At 48.1% G+C, this 20,668-nt stretch overlaps 1 protein-coding gene across 1 annotated transcript; it reads right to left on the bottom strand.

Annotated features, from left to right (window-relative positions):
• Positions 1–19,359: 19,359 nt before the first annotated feature.
• LOC141161454 (taste receptor type 2 member 140-like) lies at positions 19,360–20,247 on the bottom strand. Its single transcript, XM_073646264.1, has one exon. It carries the CDS (start codon positions 20,245–20,247, stop codon positions 19,360–19,362), a length of 888 nt encoding a protein of 295 aa, XP_073502365.1.
• Between the last annotated feature and the right edge of the window lie 421 nt (positions 20,248–20,668).

Genomic DNA, 20,668 nt, shown 5'->3' on the forward strand with positions numbered 1-20,668 from the left:
TGAGCTCACACATAGAGGGAGTATTTAAGGTGGGCACCATCTAAGATCAGGGTCAGTCAGTCAGTCTGTGAGAAGTCAGCCTTTTGCAGAGCAGTGGAGGAAAGCAGAGGAGAAGAGCAGCCCCAGGCCCAGAGAGAGTGAGAGAGGAGAACAAGAAAGACCCAGAGAGGGGGAGACAGAAGGAACTCTGAGAACCCAAGTACAACCCTAGGGTGAAGAGTTGGCAACAGGGTACCGGATCCCAAACTGGTGGGGGCTAAAGCATACCTCAGCCAGAGACCGGAGGCCGTGGGCAGGATCTGCCACGGCCACGCACCACATCCACCCTGAAGGCAAACCACGTGTAGGGTCAGGGAACCCAAGGCCAAGGGTCTCCCAACAGAAGGCCCGAGGGAGCTGGACCTAGGTGGATCCCTGGTGGGGACGGCCAGAAGAAAGGACAAGAAGGAGGGCTCAGGGACACGCTCCGGACTTGCTTGGGGGTTGGCTGAATCCAGGACCTGGTGGACGCAGCACGGCTCGGGTGGTCACTCAAGGCCGGAGTGACCGGAATATCTGCAGTAAGTAAACACCCTGAACTGCACAACCCGACTCTGTCTTTAATTATCATCTACGCTGCACCACCACAACCCCCATCCTCTGCACCTGACCCCCTGAGGCCATACCCCTCCCGTTGGGGGTTATACTATCTAAAGCTGCACCAACACCATCAGCCTCAGCGGACCCTGCTGCAGCGGCGGCCATAGTGACCGCAATTCAACGGGTGGCGTAGTCGACATAAAGAACTTTAGTAACATCAGTAAGGACTGCCACACACTGAGCTTGACACCCTGGGCACGGACCGGGTCACAGCCACTCAGAGACTACAACCCCCATCTGATCCGGCTCCGGGTATTCCCCTAAAGAATATGGCCCAGGGGGTGCGTCAACTTTGGCGTAGTCGGCAGGATAACGTGCCCGCAACACCCGGGTACTGCGTGCCTGAAGAAAAGAACAAGTTTACCTCAAAAAGAAGTCTCCTGCCGGTTCCGGAGGGTCCCCGCCATCGGACTCCATCACAGGTCGATTCCCGCCAGTTGTCCGCCATTAACAGCTTTTTCCCGCCATCTGCAGAGTTTCCCGCCACTGGGAGACGATTCCCGCCATTTCCAAAGGTTTCCCGCCTTGGAAGAGCGGACGCCATTATGGGCGTGCCAGAGGGTGGCAAGAGGCCGCCTCCCATCGTGGGCCAGGACCGAAAATGGCGCCAAAAGTGGAAACCGCCCCCACCAACAGAGACTGTGATGCTAGAGGTGTCTGTCAGCGTGAAAGAACTGCCCCTGGAGCTGACAATCACCAAGTGGCCCCGGAACCGCCCTCGAAGTGGGAGGACTGAGAAGAAGAGAACAAAGATGGGTGTCGCCTGGAGCAGTCTGGAGAGAGCGCACCCGGAGACAAGACGTCTGGAAGAGAGTCCAGAAAGAGCCTACCCGGAGATGGAGGGAGAGCCAGGCAGCACCGACCCAGCGGTCAGGAGCCTGATGCGGGCCGCCACTCCAGGCAGCACCGACCCAGTGGTCAGGAGCCTGTTGCCGGTCGCCACTCCAGAAGGCCTGCTGGAGACAACGAGAGGAGAGCAGAGCAGCACCGACCCATTGGTCAGGAGCCTGCTAGAAGCAACGACCCCACTAGGCTTAGTGGAGGTCTTGGCACAGCTCCCCCGAGATCGGGAGTGTGCACAGACTGCGCTGGAGGGCCTCGCACGGAGGATGGCCCGGGTGCAGCGAGAGATGTTAGCAGAATGGAGCCGTGAGATGGTCCAGCAGACAAGAACTCGTCAGCGGAGCACGCCACCCGAGACGAGGAGACAGACCGCCTCTGAGGATGGCGCAGGAGGACTGAAGGCCGGAGACGGCGCCGAGAAGGGAGCCGAACGAAGGGAGGCAGGTAAAGGGGACGTCTCTACCCCAAACCGGGAAACCGTGTACCTGCCCCAGCTCCCCGTTGCAGAGCCCGAAGTATCCCCTGCCGTGCCCGTTGCTGCAACGTCACCGCCGCAGACTAGGCCACAACCGGAAGCCGCAGCCGCGACCCCTGTGACGTCACACGCCTCGACCCCGAGCGTGACCAAGCAGGAAGTACCACCAGCCTGGTCGCAAGGCCTAGTACCCCCGGGCGCCGCAATACCAACAGCGCCCCCTACCTCCGCGGAGCCACCGGCCTGGTCGCAGGGCCAAGTAGCCCAGGGCGCCGCCGTCCTTACGGTGCCCTTCACTTTCCAGGTGCCCCAGGCCTGGCCGCAAGGCCTGGGCAACCCGGGCGCCGCTACCACCACGGCGCCCATAACACCTAAAGTACCGCACCTGGGTGAGGACCTGTTCGCCCAGCATACGTGCCCGGGCGGGTCTGAAACTGAAACTGTCCACAAAGAAAGAGCAGGAGGACGTCGTCGTTGAGTACAGCAGAGTAGAAGCTGTATATAGTTGCCCGTCGGGGCACAGTGAACTGTTGCTGCTATTATAGTCCCCGTTGGGACCAGCGAATTGAACTGTTACCCGTATTTCCCTTAATCCCTCTGACCGAGGACTGAGAGCGGTCATCCCTTTCCTAAATACCTGGCCGAGGACTGAGAGCGGCCATATCCCCTTGTATATAGTTGCGCTTCCTAAAGCGCCCCCTACCGGTTTTATAGGAAAACCATTTTTCTAGAGAAACTGTTGCACTTTTCCCGGGCACATGTTGCACAGTGTCCGGAGGAGGAGCTAGAAGCAAGACAAGTCTACGAGAATGTTATTTATGAAAAAAAAAAAAGGTTTTATTGCTGATATATATGTTTTATATGTTTTTATTATGTTGTTTATGCAAAAATTGTATGTTTTGGTGTTTTTATATCTTACAGCCCGAGGACGTGCTGTGATTTACCAGGGGGGAATGTAGCACCCTGAGGATTCGGCTGCTACAGGGGTATTACACCTCAAGCCAGAGGTGTGATATTCCACTCCCGGGTAAGGATGGAGTGTGGAACTGAGCTCAGAAAGCTGCATGCACTACACACATCCCATTTCCGAGGAGCAGACCAACGGTACTCCCACTTAGAAATGTGCAGGTACGACCGAGTCTGTTCCTGGCTGGAGTGGGAGGGGGGTGGTACATCCCAGTAGTGTAGGGGCAGATAGGGGGAGCAGCCTGGGTAAAGATAGGAGCTCATTGGGTGCTGGTCACCTGAGCTCACACATAGAGGGAGTATTTAAGGTGGGCACCATCTAAGATCAGGGTCAGTCAGTCAGTCTGTGAGAAGTCAGCCTTTTGCAGAGCAGTGGAGGAAAGCAGAGGAGAAGAGCAGCCCCAGGCCCAGAGAGAGTGAGAGAGGAGAACAAGAAAGACCCAGAGAGGGGGAGACAGAAGGAACTCTGAGAACCCAAGTACAACCCTAGGGTGAAGAGTTGGCAACAGGGTACCGGATCCCAAACTGGTGGGGGCTAAAGCATACCTCAGCCAGAGACCGGAGGCCGTGGGCAGGATCTGCCACGGCCACCCACCACATCCACCCTGAAGGCAAACCACGTGTAGGGTCAGGGAACCCAAGGCTAAGGGTCTCCCAACAGAAGGCCCGAGGGAGCTGGACCTAGGTGGATCCCTGGTGGGGACGGCCAGAAGAAAGGACAAGAAGGAGGGCTCAGGGACACGCTCCGGACTTGCTTGGGGGTTGGCTGAATCCAGGACCTGGTGGACGCAGCACGGCTCGGGTGGTCACTCAAGGCCGGAGTGACCGGAATATCTGCAGTAAGTAAACACCCTGAACTGCACAACCCGACTCTGTCTTTAATTATCATCTACGCTGCACCACCACAACCCCCATCCTCTGCACCTGACCCCCTGAGGCCATACCCCTCCCGTTGGGGGTTATACTATCTAAAGCTGCACCAACACCATCAGCCTCAGCGGACCCTGCTGCAGCGGCGGCCGTAGTGACCGCAATTCAACGGGTGGCGTAGTCGACATAAAGAACTTTAGTAACATCAGTAAGGACTGCCACACACTGAGCTTGACACCCTGGGCACGGACCGGGTCACAGCCACTCGGAGACTACAACCCCCATCTGATCCGGCTCCGGGTATTCCCCTAAAGAATATGGCCCAGGGGGTGCGTCACACACACGTTCACAGGCTACAGAGAGGAAGAAGTGCTGCTATTGCTAAAGCCTTCACAAGGAGTAATGAATATCGCCGGCACCTCCCTCTGGAACACAGCAGGTATTTATAAACTCAGGCCAGGGTGTTAATTAGCCAGAGGAAGGTAGCCGCTGGGTCCTAGAGACAGCCTTTAAGAAGGTGTCTGTAATGCCAAAAGTAGAGATCTCCTGCAACCCGCTGCTGGGTGACTGTCTTTCACACCCATGACACTAACTGAAAAGATGGTAACAAGTTGCAAGCACAGAAATAATGCAACAGATGAGACAAGTGACGTAAAGCAGAGCTATTACTATGGGAAAGGGATAAACATTTGTGGCTGTAAATATTGGATTAGTTCATAGATAAGGAGTGTGAAAGTTATATTGTTCTGTGATTGAAGTATGTTCTGGGGCTGTGATGCCCCCACATGGTCTGAGGAGCACATTCCTTAGTTGATGTAGAATGACATAAATCCATGCGACACATTCGTTCCTGCTCTGAAGGTGTTAAAAGTCATCATGAGTTTGTATTCCCAGACTATTCTGTGTCTCTGAGATTTGAAGTTACCTTTTAATACCAGTAATTTCATTGGCCATTGCTTTGTTCTTTTATTGTGTGGTGATGAGAATTCATCCTTGTTCTAAGTTTTTGCCCTGTCTCTCCCCTACATACAGACCCCCAGCTGGACATTTGGTACATATAATTAAGTACACCACATTAGATGTGATACTGCTCAAAGTAAGTGGGATCTTGTAGTCATGATGTGAATTGGTGATCTTTATCTTGTCTGTGGTCATTATGAATGGACAGGTTTTACATTTTTTCTGGTTGCAGGGAAAGGTACCTGTAGCTGGTGGAGATGACAGGGAGCTTCTGACAATGATGTTTCTTAAATTTGGGGGCTGCCTGAAACACAAAAGTGGGGGTCTGGAAATATGGATTGTAATAGGGCATCTTTTTGTAGTAAAGGTTGTAGTTTCCGTACAGCTTTACTTAGCACCTCCAGGTTTGGATTGTAGGTGACTACTAGAGGCACCCGGTTGCTTTCTTGTTTAGTTTTGTAATGTAGGAGATGATTCCTTCATATATTCTGGTGGCTCATGTAATCTGGTTCTCAATTGTTCCTGATTCAAAGAGGTCTTTCTCATGCCACCAAGGTGTTTGTCTCTATCCATAGGGTTAGGACATATCCGATTGTATCTGATGGCTTGGCTGTAGACAATAGAGTTTATTATGTGTTTTGGATGGAAACTGTACCATTGAAGGTATGTTGGATGGTCGATTGGCTTCCGGTACAAGGATGTCTCTATTTCATTGTTCTGTAGCTTAATGATGGCATCCAAAGTACAGGAGTAGTTAAGTGTTAGGTTGATGGTAGGATAAAATTGATTAAAGTGTTCATGGAGCGTCTTCAGCTGTGGTTCAAACTCTGTCCAGATGATTAAAATATCGTCAATGTAACGGTAGCATCATATTAAAGAAATCAAAGTGAAGATCACACTGAATTGTGTATATTATGTTTGATGAGTTTCTCTTATGAGGAAATTGAAGAGTCATTGTTAGCGATGAGTGAGCACTAAAATGCTCGAGTACTCATTACTCGGGTTGAGCACATTGGAATACTCGGGTACTCGACCCGAGCAACGAGCCCAATGTAGGTCTATGGGAAACTCCAGCATTTTTCAGGTGGCTTCAGCCGGCGGTCTTCAGAGGGCCTAAAAATTGCCCGAATCGATGGGAAAAGTACTCAAATGACATGGGGACAGCATGGGGAAGACCCCTGGAAGCATCTCTGACTTCCAGGTCACTGCTGTCAGAAACGTGGTCAGAGTATTATGCCACTTTTACGGACTCACAATAAAACATACAAAAACGAAACCAAAATGGATTTTCCTGGGAAATAGGTTAAGGAACATCTTTCCACGGTAATGACTTGTATATAAAACAAAATAAATAACCAAATACAAAAATACTCCTCCACAACTTGGGCTATGTTCACACGTAGCTTTTTTGATGCGTTTTTGCACTTTTGTATTGCTTTCAACCAAGACAAGTGCATTCACCTGGAAATGTCATTTTTACATTTTACAACCTTATCTGGCCATGTGGTGTGTGACACATCATCAGACACATGCATACAGTGCTGAAAAGACATGGGAATAGCATGGGGAAGACCCCTGGAAGCATCTCTGACTCCAAGGTCACTGCCTAAAAGTGTGCCCATTATAACTGATCCTTGGCGCATGCGAAGATGCCTCCCGCCATGCACGTGTCATTCCAGACTTGCAACAATCACCGTCCACGTTCTTGTCCCACTGCAGCGTTCAGTTGTCCCTACCCCATTCCTTGGAATGCAAGTGCAAGTATGCAGCCAGCCACCCACACACCCACAGGCTGCAATATTAAACTGCCAAATTTTTGACAGCTGCTTGCACTTGAAATGTGGCCTTTTAGGCTCGTGGAGGTGGAAGCTTTTCACAACCTCATGCCGGCGGCGGCAGAGTGTCCATACTCGGTCCCCAGCCGCCACTATATTTCCCGGTATCGCCTCTGCCTTCCACAAGCACGGGTCCCACAACATTACCCGTGCCCTCCTCAGTGCACTTACTGGGAAGGACCGCCTAACCACAAACACGTGGACAGGTGAATGTGGCCAGGGACGGTACGGAGCCAGTCCACAACTTTTTTTGCTAAGAGTTGTATTTAGCTCGGTGAAAGGACTGGCATAGAGGGAAACCCTATCTACCCTGCGTGTCATTTCTCCCAGGAAGTTCTCTAAAGCTGCTTGCACTTGAAATGTGGCCTGAACATTACTGCTGGTACTTTTCTGTGGGAATCTGCTTGCCTCCTACTAGCCTGGAATATTTCCAGCAAACTATGGTACGACGCCATGGTATTAGCACTGCCCCCAGTAACAGTAGAGAAGCCATCCCCAATTTCCTTCTCAGGAATTTTATTTGGTAGACTGAGTGGCTGCTCAAATACATTTTCTCACAAAGGAGCTGAATATAGAGTGGCAGTAAGTGCAAGTTTCTCCAGCCTGTTAGATATTAGAGGGTGAACGGCAGCACATTGGATCAGTGGTTAGCACTGAAGCCTTGCAGCGCTGGGATCCTGGGTTCAAATCCCAGCAAGGACAACATCTGCAAGGACTTTGTATGTTCTCCCCGTGTTTGCGTGTGTTTCCTCCTCAGTAAAAAAGCAGCCATAGTGTGTCCGGGAACCTTTCCACACACTTTTCTTAGCCAGGACTACTTCTCAGCAAGGTTAGACGGTCCCACCAGAGAATCCTCTGGTGTGCCCTGGCTTCTACCTCAGGAGAGTTCATGATAGCACTAACTTTGCAGCTGCTATGGAGCTCTTGAGCGGGGGAGAAAGGTTAGTCCTCAGAATCAAATCCTCTGGTGGGCACAATGCTTTTCAATCTGAAACAGCTTCTCAGTGGCAGTTGTATTTCACCCCAGCCATATTCTTTAGCTCGGTGAATGGACTGGCATAGATCTGGCCATGTGGTGTGTGACCCATCATCAGACACATCCTGTTTTATTTATGATGGGGGGACTCTGAAAGTCATAAAGCCTATTTTTATAGGGACATCAGACAGCCCTTACTATTCTTAAAAGGCCAGCAGTTGGCCCTAGCTATTGTTAGAGAGCCATCAGCCGGCTATGCTTTGTTGTTCCCATTGTTAACAAGTGGGTCTCCTATACTGTTATTGCGTATCAGGTGACTGCAAGGGCTGCCAAAAATTTGGAAGCAACCCAATACCCCTTTGAAGAGACATAGAGGAGGGTCTCAGTAAAAAAAATGTTCCCATTATAAAGGAGCGGGTCTCCTATAGTGGTAATGCCCATGTTGTGACTGCAAGGGCTGCCAGAATTTGGGAAAAACCCCACTAAGAATTTAAAGACGCATAGAGCAGGGTCACAGTAACAAGCTAAGACATGTTCCCATTAGAAAGGAGAGGGTCTGCTATACAGTTATAGGGTATGCAGTGAGTCCAACGGCTTACCAATTTTAGGAAAAACCCCACTAAGAATTTAAAGACACATAGAGCAGGGCCACAGTAACAAGTACGACATGTTCCCATTAGAAAGGAGAGAGTTTCCCATAGTGTTGGTCTATGCAGTGAATGCAAGGGCTGCCAAAAATTTGGAGGCACTTCAATGCCCCTTGGAAGAGACGTGGAGGAGGGTCTCATAAAAAAATGTCCCCATTAGAAAGGAGCGGGCCTCCTATACTTGTAATGCCCATGCACTAAGTGTATGGGCTGACAAACATTTACCCCTGGGGGGCATACATGAACATACTGTATAAAAAAATTTTTTCACGGGCATCATAAACACCCTTTAAAAAAATTATGTGGGTGTTGCATCACGGACCACGGTCACCCTGGTGATATGGTGGTGGAGGATGAGGAGGAGGAGTACAAGAGCAAATAGCCAAAATCAGGAAGCGTATACCCATGTGTGGGTGTGAAAAGGTGCATGGGAATACACCTCCCAAGAAAAGACACTGGATTTGAGTTTATGTTACTCTGCTGTAATTCGGTGGTGTTGAGAAGTCTGGTCCAATCCAGCCCTTGTTCATTTTTATAAGAGTCAGCCTGTCAGCATTTTCAGTTGACAGGCGGATGCGCTTATCAGTTATAATTCCACCAGCAGCACTAAAAACCCGCTCTGATAAAACGCTGGCGGCAGGTCAGGCCAGGACCTCCAAGGCGTAGAGAGCCAGTTCATTCCACGTATCCAGCTTGGATACCCAATAATTATAAGGCACAGAGGAATCACGGAGGACGTTGGTACGGTCGGCAAAGTACTCCCTCAGCATCTTCCCAAACTTTGCACTCCTTTTGAGAGTACCCAGCGCCTCAGGGCCTGTGCGATGGGAGGGTCTGATCAAACGGTCCCAGAACATTGACAGTGTTCCCCTGCCTCTGCTGGATTGAAGTTGTGTCTCTCTCGTCTGTACTCCTTGGTTGTCCAACGAAGTGTGCCCTCTGCCGCCAGCGTTTTCAGATGGCAATTTTTTTAATAGTTCCGCAACAAGGGCCTTCTGGTACTGGCCCATTTTTGTAGACCTGCCCGCCTCAGGAATAAGAAATATAAAGTTCTCCTTGTAGCGTGGGTCTAGAAGTGTCACCAACCAGTAATGACTGTCACCCAAAATTTTGAGAACGCGAGGGTCATGGGAAAGGCAGCGTAACATAAACTCAGCCATGCGTGCCAGAATACTAACAGGCTAGACTTCCGTGTCCTCACCAAGAGGATGACTGATCATGCTCTCCTCCTCCTCCACCTCTCTGTCCTCTGGCCATCCACGCTGAACAGATGGTATGACAGCTGTGCTGGTAGTACCGTCTATAGTGCATGAAACTAGCTCCTGTTCTTCCTCCTCCGCCCCCTCCTCTTCCTCATTGTCACCCAATCCACGTTGGGATGAGATGAGGCTGGGCTATATGTAATCACCCTGTATGGTTCCTTGCTCCATCTCATCGTGCTCCACCTGCAATGCATCCTCTTTGATTGTGAGCAGAGAGCGTTTCAGGAGACAGAGAAGCGGGATGGTGACACTAATTATGGGGTCATCGCCGCTCACCATCTTGGTGGAGTCCTCAAAGTTTTGGAGGATGGTACATATGTCTGACATCCATGTCCACTCCTGAGGTCTTATGTGTGGAGTCTGAACTGAATACCGATGGCCTTGTTGATGCTGGTACTCAGCAACTGCTCTCTTCTGCTCACAAATCCTTCCCAACATCTGCAGTGTAGAGATCCAATGCGTGGGGACATCACACACCAGTCTGTGAGCCGGAAGCTGCAAACGCTGCTGAAACACTGCAAGGGCGGCAGAAGCTGTAGCTGACTTTCTAAAATGGGCACACAGGCGGCATACTTTAACAAGCAGATCCGGCAGCTCCGGGTAGGATTTGAGAAACCGCTGAACCATGAGGTTAAGCACATGGGCCAGGCATGGTACGTGTGTGAGCTCGCCTCGCCTCAGAGCCGCCACCAGGTTCCGGCCATTGTCACACACGACCATGCCTGGCTGTAGGTTCAGCGATGTGAGCCACAGATCTGCCTGCTCTTTCAGAGCTGTCTACAACTCTTCAGCATTGTGCGGTTTTTCACCTAAGCATATTATCTTCAGCACAGCCTACTGCCGCTTGGCCGAGGCAGTGCTGCAGTGCTTCCAGTTTGTGACTGATGTGGTCATTTCGGAGATGGAGGCTGAAGAGGAGGAGGAGGCTGAGGAGGATGAGGTGCAGGAGCTGTAGACCATGGGGGCAACCCTGATTGACCTAGGGCCCGCAATCCTTGGCGTCGGGAGGACGTGTTCCGTCCCAAGGTCCGACTGGATCCCGGCTTCCACTATGTTAACCCAGTGTGCCGTCAGCGAGATGTACCCTCCCTGCCCACAAGCACTTGTCCACGTGTCTGTGGTTAGGTGGACTTTACCAGTAACTGCATTGTTGAGAGCACGGCTAATGTTTTGGGACACGTGCTTGTGCAATGCGGGGATGGCACACCAGGAGAAATAGTGGCGGCTGGGGACCGAGTACCGAGGGACGGCCTCCGCCATCAGGTTGCGGAATGCTTCCGTCTCCACGAGCCTAAAAGGAAACATTTCGAGCACAAGCAGTCGTGAAATGTGAAAATTTAGTAGTGTGGCCTGTGGGGCGTTGGCTACATATTTGCGCTTGCGTTCCAAGGACTGGGGTATGGACAACTGAACGCTGGACGTGCTTCCTGATGCTGCTACTTGAGAGTGCGCAGCGACAGGTACAGGGCAGGAGGCGTCTTCGCATGCACCATGGACAGGGGATTGGCTTGCATGCACAACAGCAGAAGAAGCAATGGTGCCACCCGCAGACACTGTATCTGGACACTGGGGTTCGGCCCACAAAGTCGGGTGCTTTCCTGCCATGTGCCTGATCATGCTGGTGGTGGTCAGGCTGGTCATTTTGCCACCCCTGCTGATGCTGGCCTGGCAGGTGGTGCAAATGGCCTTTTTGGGGTTATCGGCAGAGTCTTTAAAAAACAACTAGACTCGGGAAGACCTAACAGTTGTACTGGCAACTTCCTTCGTGTTGGTGTTACGGGGAACGGTTGCCTGCCTTCTGTCTGCGGCCACCACACTGCTTCTTCCTGCCTGTTGGGGTGCTCTGCCTCCCTCCCCCTGTGTGCTGCTGTCCTCACTCTGCATGTCCTCCTGCCAGGTTGGGTCAGTTACTATATCATCCACCACCTCGTCTTTCATCTCCGCATCCTGGTCCTCCTCCTGACTTTCTGGCAATTGTGTCTCATCATCGTCCACCTCTTGTGACACTTTTCCACTGTCGCCTTCGTGTGACCGTGGCTGCTCAAATATTTGGACATCGCTACGCGCGATCTCCTCTTGCCCCGCTTCAAGTGGGCGGGCGAGAAGCCCGAATCTATGAATGGAAAAGTGAACAGCTCTTCAGAGTGTCCAAGTGTGGGATCAGTTGTCTCTGGATATGATGGAAGGAAGGAGGATCAGGTTGAGGAATATGCGGTCCAGACTCACGGCTACTGAGACTTGACCGTGTGGAAGACAGGGTGGTGGTGGTGGTGGCTAAGTGACTGGAAGCATTATCCGCTATCCAACCAACAACCTTTTGACACTGACACTGCTCTGGGTACAATAGTGGTGTGCTGGGGTCCCCTAGAAATTGGGACAGGAAGGTCAGGCGAGAAGATGTGGGTGTTTATTGTGGCACAATTTCGGCTTGCCCACGGCCTTGTCCTCGGCCTCTGCATGCACCATCACCATCACGTCCAGTTCCCCGTCCCTTGCCACGTACCTTGCCCATTTTAAATGGAGGACAGTATTTTCCACGCTCACTACAAATGACTGAGTTTGGAGCGAACTTATATGTGATCCGTGTGACGGAGAAAACACAGTTTTAAACACCTGGCCTGTAGGTAAGTAGTTTGAACAGCAAACTGCGGTGAATTGCTTCACTGACACACTGAAGGAAATTTTTAATGGAGGCCAGAAATGGCAGTATTTTCAGCGCAATTATATGTGATCCGTGTGACGGACAAACCACAGTTTTAAATAGCTGGATTTTTAGCGCTGTAATATAGAAAGGACCTGGCTGTATTCTGCAGTGCCAACAAGCAAATGGCGCAAAAAAAACTGTATTCTCTGGATTGCTTTTTAAGCAAATAATGAGGATTAAGATCGAAAGAAAATTATTCCTGGCCCCTGAGACCTGGGCCTTTGTATAGAAATATCTAACAGCAGCAGACAGAACTGGAATGGAGCCTCTTGTGCTATATGCACTGCAGTCTGCTATATACCCTGCCAGCCTATATACCCTGCCTGCCTGATATCTCTGCAGATGGATTAGTCCTCAGAAGGACTGTTTGTTAAGATGGATATGTGTAATGTACGGTTTTTCTCCCTACACTACCTAATACACAAGCAAATCTCTCCCTGACACAGCAGCAGCTCTCCCTACACTGTCTGATCCGGAGTGACTGTGACGAGCATGGCGGCGCCAGGTCTGATATAGACCTGATGACGCTGTGCGGCCAGCCAATCACTGCAATGCCACAACCAACATGGCTACGGAATTACAGTGAGTGGCAGGCAATCCCTGCATGTTCATTGGCTCTGTAAAGAGCGCCAAACATGCAGGGAGGGGACCCAAGTTCCCACCCGAGCAACCCAAAAATACTCGGCGAGCGCCGAGCATCTCGAGCAGTGTGATGCTCGGGAGAGCACCGACCAGTAGTGAGCATGCTCGCTCATCACTAGTCATTGTCCAAATATATGGAAGGTTAATGAGGAAGGAAGCAGCAGACACTGAGATGAGCAGAGGTGTCACCGAAGAGGACAACCTATGCCTCAACAGAACCTATGCCTCAACAGAATGACTACGCTGAGAGAAGAGCGCACCAGCTTCAGACAATAGAGAATCGACAGCCAAGATAAGTGCCAGATATTGTCATAGATAAACCAGAGAATGATGACACAATACCAAAGGAAAAAGCTGGGTATAATGGTCCGCTGTTGACACCAGAAGGTATATCTAAGGTTGCTGATGGTGATGGATGACTGTTGGAGAAAGGTGGTGTGAGCCATGAAGGCAAATGTGGTGCCCCTGCGGGTCCAGTTGCCACAGAGGTACTGCATCTCAGCCAGAGGTGTGGTACGCCACTCTCAGGTAAGGAGGGAGCACTACATGGGACCCAACCACTCACATCCAACACTACACCACTCCATGAGGGAGGGTCCAGATAGCTGCTAAGGGAGAGCAGAGACCCGGTCCCTGTTTGGAAGGTGGAACTAAGTAGAGGAGGTGGGTGGAGGAAGTAGTTTAGGGGAGCACTGAAAGAAGAGTATAAAAGGGTAGAAACATCTAGAGGGGTCCATTCCTGGTTCCAGTCCTTGGAGCAGGAGTTCAGTGAGTGAGGACCATGGAGGAGTAGGGCCCAGTCAGAGAGGCCCAGTAGGAGAGTGAGGAGAGAACACCGGAGTAGTGAGAAATTCTCCAGTGGGAGAAAGGATCCTAGGGGCACGGGAAGTGCGGAGTCCACCCGTGGGCCCGAGCTCACACTGACCGTGAAGGGATCAGGCTGCATTAGGGGACCGGCCCCAGACTAGTGGAGGACTGCAAGGCTCAGATAGCAAACCGGAGGTTGCTTTATCTTCATGTGCCATAGCCAAAATCCACACACATTCGCTGAAAAGGTGGCCACATAGGACAAAGGGGACAGAAAGGACGTCGCCCAACAAGGCCCGCGGTCACTGGCTCGGGACATTGTGTGTGAGGTGCAGGGCAGGAGGATGAGAGCCAGCGCAGAGAGATGACCAGGAAAGGTACATAAGAAAGGGGTTACGTTCAAGTGCACCCAACTTATCTGAGAGTTGGCTGGATCACTTCCCCGGAGGACACAAGACTCGGTGGGCTGTTATAATCTGGCCATTGTAACCTGAAACTCCATAACAACTGTGAGTAAACACTTGAAGACTGCACCCCACTGTGTCCTTTACTTAATTGCTGCATTACCTGCCTTGCACCACAACACCAACATCTCAAGTCATTTATTTAACTGCCCTGAGGCCTAGCTCTACCCGTGGAGAGCTGAACCATCTTTGCTGTGTCACCAACAGCCCCAGTGGATCTGAATAGCAGCGGCGGCCACCTATAGCCGCATACCACGGGTGGCGTCACGAATCATTATTCCCAAAAACAATATTCCCCAATTGACTTTTCTTTATTGACCGACCTGGGCCACAGACCGGGTCACTGCCACCGTGACTACCCCAAAAAGTACCGGCCCAGCTACCGAGTACCCCACGGCCCCAGGGGGCGCGTCACAAAGATCCAATCACAAACATTGAGTTGTCTCTTCTCCTTCCAATCAAAAATATGCCGTAGATGATGATTATGGAGGAGCTGAGACTGGTGCCCGAGACCAATGTGATGACCACAGTGACGATCTGGAATAAATCTAGAGACTTCCACATTCCCATCATATGTGGTCAATCCTTACATGAGGTAGACAAAGAAACATGGCACTCCAGTCCAAAGTCAGGCTAAGACCGTCCTTACTATAGAAAAAGAACTCAGCACTTTCTTCAAATTACAAGATATTGGAAGTCAAGAGACTTCCACATTCCCATCATACGTGGTCAATCCTTACATGAGGTAGACAAAGAAACACTGCACTCCAGTCCAAAGTCAGGCTAAGACCATCCTTACTAAAGAATAAGATCTCAGCACTCTCTTCAAATTACAAGATATTGTAAGTCAAGAGACTTCCACATTCCCATCATACGTGGTCAATCCTTACATGAGGTAGACAAAGAAACACGGCACTCCAGTCCAAAGTCAGGCTAAGACCGTCCTTACTATAGAATAAGAACTCAGCACTCTCTTCAAATTACAAGATATTGTAAGTCAAGAGACTTCCACATTCCCATCATACGTGGTCAATCCTTACGTGAGGTAGACAAAGAAACACGGCACTCCAGTCCAAAGTCAGGCTAAGACCGTCCTTACTATAGAAAAAAAACTCAGCACTCTCTTCAAATTACAAGATATTGTTCTGTTTATTGTACAACAATCCAAAAATGTGACAATTTGGGCAGAATAAGTGACCTATGCCAAAAATCTGCTTGCAGGAGCAATTAAGAATGTAGAAGAAATAGCGGGATGGCCGCTCTGGGAGAGGCGCTGTCCTCCGTGAGGCGGCTATTCTGCTTTGGGAAGTGTAATGATGATAAATGGCGTTGGCTGCAGTGGATAGATTACATGACTGATGCAAATGTACAGAAGCTCCAGTTTCACCATTTATGTTAATATAGTAAGAAGTAGAAGATGGAATTTGCTGCTCGTGAAAACCTGATATATGATTTGGAATAAGAGATTTCCAACGATTTTCATCTAAATTTGGTAATGGGGAAATTAAAGAGAAAAATAGAGAGAAACTCAGTCTGAAAGTTGAGGTTCTCCATGTTTATAGAGGGGTCCTAGATGTCAACTTCTTAGCTTGTATTTAATGAAAGTTCCACCACTTCGTCAGATCTGATACACTGCGGCAGGTGCAAAGTAATAGTCTGAATCTAGCACTTTCTCTATACGAGACAGTGTCCTGTGGATATATTAGGACATTATACAGAACTTCCTAATGATGTTATTACACTAACTTTTTCTTAGATTCTCGACAGAGGTAACACAAAATCCCTTCTCAGTTACTATTAATGATCATAAACATCTATCACAGTCTCTGATGATGATTAGAAAGAATCCTAAATATCCTGAATGACGCCAGTACGTGAACTGTACCATACAGTGGGAGCTAACTCATATCAACATTGCTGATGATGTATCACACAGGCTTTTCACAAGGGGGGAAATAAACTCCTATAACAGTTACTGATGATGATTACACAGTCCTTAGAACTTCATGTATGATGTCATTACATGGACTTGTACCATAAAGATTCTCCACTAGTTAATAGTATTAAGGGAAAATGAATGGCACTATCTTTCCCAGCATGATTGCATGGTACTGATTTACCTGATCGAGTGACACTGATCTAAATCATTGTGGGGTTGCTAGCACAACAGAGAGAACACGGGATGGTGAAACCTAAATTTAAGATGGCTTCTAATCGGTGGTGGTGGACAGAAGATCGGACTGCAGAGAGATGAGTAAAATATAGAAAGTATGCAATAATACTTCTTCAGAATTTACACCAATTGTTGACTTTCTTCTTGAAGAAATGGTCAAATTTGAATATTGTTTAGTCCTACCCCATTAGTCACCATTGTATTCCCATGGATTTGTAAAGACTCTGAAGTTTAGGTGGTAGTAATTTCTATCCAAGATGATGACTTTTCTCACTGATCTCATGATCCCAATCTACAGATTCATAAAATCTGACTTTAATTTGTTAAATTTAGACAGAAAAATGATTGACCCAGTGTGAGATTTTCTCCAGTCCAGTTCTCACTTTTTGCTGGGAGAAGACGAGAGGACTATTCACACATTGCTCCTAATCCAGGTCTGGTCCTCCATATTGTCTTCTATTTTAAGAACTGTAAATTTGGAAGTATGGTTGTTGAGGAATGAACAAACTGTAATAGGATAGGATTATTGGTGGGTGAAGTCCTGCTATGGGAAGAGGGGGCAGAATGGGTGGACAGGACGGACTCAGAAATTAAAATCTTTATTTAATGTCTCAGGCTAAAGTACCCAGAATAACATTAAAGGCGTTTACCCCTCTGAGCCACAAATGTCCAATAGATGCCGGTCCAGTCGCCATAACTCACATCTATCTCTAGAACAGGGGCCCGTCATCCACTGTAAGAGATGGAAACGAGACCGCACGTGCACCAATCTCTCCATTCATTCCTATTGGGGCCCTTAAATTACCCTACAATGTCCCAGATGAGGCTGCACCATTAAACAAACCACCATATAACTTCACAGGATGTTTGTTATACTAAAAATTTATCTTGGAAGCAAAGATCCGTGTCCAGGAACATTAAATGATATTTTCTTTATGTGCTGGTGATTTTATGACATAATGATAATGAGATGACTCTGCTGAACCTGCCCTCCAATGATAATGAGATGACCCTGCCCTATAATGATAATGCGATGACCCTACCCTCTAATCATAATGAGATGACTCTGCTGACCCTACCCTCTAATGATAATGAGATGACCCTGCTGACCCTGCCCTCTAATGATAATGAGATGACCCTGCCCTATAATGATAATGCGATGACCCTACCCTCTAATCATAATGAGATGACTCTGCTGACCCTACCCTCTAATGATAATGAGATGACCCTGCTGACCCTGCCCTCCAATGATAATGCGATGACCCTGCTGACCCTTCCCTCTAATGATGAGATGACCCTGCCCTATAATGATAATGAGATGACCCTACCCTCTAATGATAATGAGATGACTCTGCTGACCCTACCCTCTAATGATAATGAGATGACTCTGCTGACATGTGTGGTACGATCCATGTAGTAACATCATACAGGAAGTTTGAATGCCTGTGTAATTATCATAAGTGACTGTGATAGTAGTTTTCACCCTCTAATGATAATCAGTTGACTAATGATTGCGCCATCTAATGATAATGATTTAACTGATGACCCCACCCTGTAATAATAATGAGATCACTGCTGACCCTTCCCTCTAATGATAATGAGATGACCCTGCTGACCCCGCTCTCTTTTCATAATGCGATATCTCTGCTTATATATGTGATACAGTCCGTGTAGTAACATCATACTGGAAGTTTGAATGTCTGTGTAATTATCATAAGTAACTGTGATAGGAGTTTTCACCCTCTAATGATAATGAGTTGACTGATGACTGCACCTTACAATGATAATGAATTATCTGATGACCCCACCCTGTAGTAGCAGTGAGATCACTGCTGAACACCCTCTAATGATAATATGATAATGATATGACTGATGACCCTGCCTTCTAACAGTAATGAGATGACTCTGATGATTCTCGCCCTCTAATGATAATGAGATGACTGATGACTGCGCCTTATAATGATAATGAATTAACTGATAACCCTACCCTGTAGTAGTAGTGAGACCACTGCTGACCCCGCCTTCTAATGATAATGATATGACTGCTGACCCCACCTTCTAATGATATGACTGATGACCCCGCCTTCTAATGATAATGATATGACTGCTGACCCCGCCTTCTAATGATAATGATATGACTGCTGACCCCACCTTCTAATGATAATGATATGACTGATGACCCCGCCTTCTAATGATATGACTGATGACCCCGCCTTCTAATGATAATGAATTAACTGATAACCCTACCCTGTAGTAGTAGTGAGACCACTGCTGACCCCGCCTTCTAATGATAATGATATGACTGCTGACCCCACCTTCTAATGATATGACTGATGACCCCGCCTTCTAATGATAATGATATGACTGCTGACCCCGCCTTCTAATGATAATGATATGACTGCTGACCCCACCTTCTAATGATAATGATATGACTGATGACCCCGCCTTCTAATGATATGACTGATGACCCCGCCTTCTAATGATAATGATATGACTGCTGACCCCACCTTCTAATGATAATGATATGACTGATGACCCCACCTTCTAATGATATGACTGATGACCCCGCCTTCTAATGATAATGATATGACTGATGACCCCGCCTTCTAATGATAATGATGACTGATGACCCCGCCTTCTAACAGTAACGAGATGACTCTGATGATTCTCGCCCTCTAATGATAATGAGATGACTCTATGAGTCTACTCTACAGAGTAAAGCTGAACGCTAGTATTCGTCAGCCTATAATGTGCTCCAGCGTGAATAATCATATAAAGATATTTGTTTATAATAAAACTTTTAGTAAAATCTTGCCATTTTCTATGTTTCCTTTACCACAAAACACCAAAAAAAATGCAATAATAGATCTTCTGAGGGTCGTATTTTCCAAATGCCAAATATCGCAGTTCATCATATTCCAATCTTATATTGACAAATACATCCGCAGTTATGGAGGCCAACGAGCAATTCTGGAATTACAAGGAAAATGTTCCCTGAGAAGGAACTTTAAGGAGAACAAAGGAAACAAGATTGACGTGTAAGGACCGGAGGCTCAGCTCAGCCACCACCTCGAGAAGAAGGACTGGAGACAAAAGCTATTTCTTGACTTTTTGACCAAATAATCTCTTTTTTAATTTCGGATTTCCCAGGATCAATGTGATAGTTTGAGCAGACGGATAACACAGGATGGAAGACCAAAAAAAGACTTCCCAAAATGTACCAGGGTAAAATGAAGATATATACACACCGATGACACAAAGATACAGGAATAAATTCAAGAGCAGTTGTAGGATCATGGTCATGGCGGCTCGGAAGTGACCCTGGAGCTGGGGAGAAGAGCTGAAATGGGAAGTATTGCTTCTCATCTTCCACATGTGTCTCACCAGAGACCTCACACTGAGCCCGATACAAGTGACAGTCACCAGAAATGGTAGACAGCAGCCGATGGATATGTTACAGATGATGACCATGTTGTCTCGGTGAATGACGTAACTCCTCTTGAAACTGTTTGTCTCATTTAGAAGAAATTTGATTCTCACAGTCCAAATATATGGAAGGTTAATGAGGACCATCACAGCAGATGTCACTAGCAGCAGTGGTATGATGGAAGTGGACAACCTCTTCTTCATCTGAAGGAGGACACGATGGGAAGAGTTCACCAGTTTCAGGCAATAGTGAATAGATAGCCAAGCCGTGTGCCAGATATTGTCATAGATAAAGAAGAAATTAAAGAAAAGCACCAGCATAGATCCTGGTTTACTCATCACCTGGTAAAACCAGAAGGTATTTATAAGACTATTCAAGGAGGTGGAAAACTGGAGCAGAAGGTTTGTGATGGCCGAGTAGATAAAGATCTTATCATGAACACTGATTTGTTGATTCTTCTTCCACTCAAAGATATAGACGATGACTATGGAGGAGCAGAGAATGATTCCTGAGATGATGACTACGAGCAGCAGGAAGATGTTGAGGGCAGTCACCATACTGGCTGGATGTCTCTGTCTCACTGAGGAGTTGAGACACCCTAGAAGAATAATTGCTACTGGAAATGCGAGTGCAAGACGTGAGCCATGCAAATGTCAGCATGTCAGATTCATGGAGGAATGAGTTATTCCGGTGGAGAAAATGAGACAAGAGACAAAACACTGAGCTCTTCTCCATCTGCATGAGAGTAGGTTCTCACGGGGGTATAAAAAGACTGGTCAGCGTTTCATCCAGAAAAGTGGGACAATTTTTTTCGCGCACCCATAGACTTGAAGGGGCGACTCTCATCTGATCTACGAAAGAAACTAGTGATCGCTGAAATTTTTTTTCACATGCAGATTCGATGAGTGAAAAAATTGCTCATCTGCATTGAATAAAATACGGTTGTGTGAATGAACCTTCAGGCTCAGAGCTTCATGG

The sequence above is a fragment of the Phyllobates terribilis genome, unplaced genomic scaffold (assembly GCF_046119375.1).
Source record: "Phyllobates terribilis strain yellow unplaced genomic scaffold, ASM4611937v1 Scaffold_9__5_contigs__length_417890890, whole genome shotgun sequence".
Taxonomy (NCBI): domain Eukaryota; kingdom Metazoa; phylum Chordata; class Amphibia; order Anura; family Dendrobatidae; genus Phyllobates; species Phyllobates terribilis.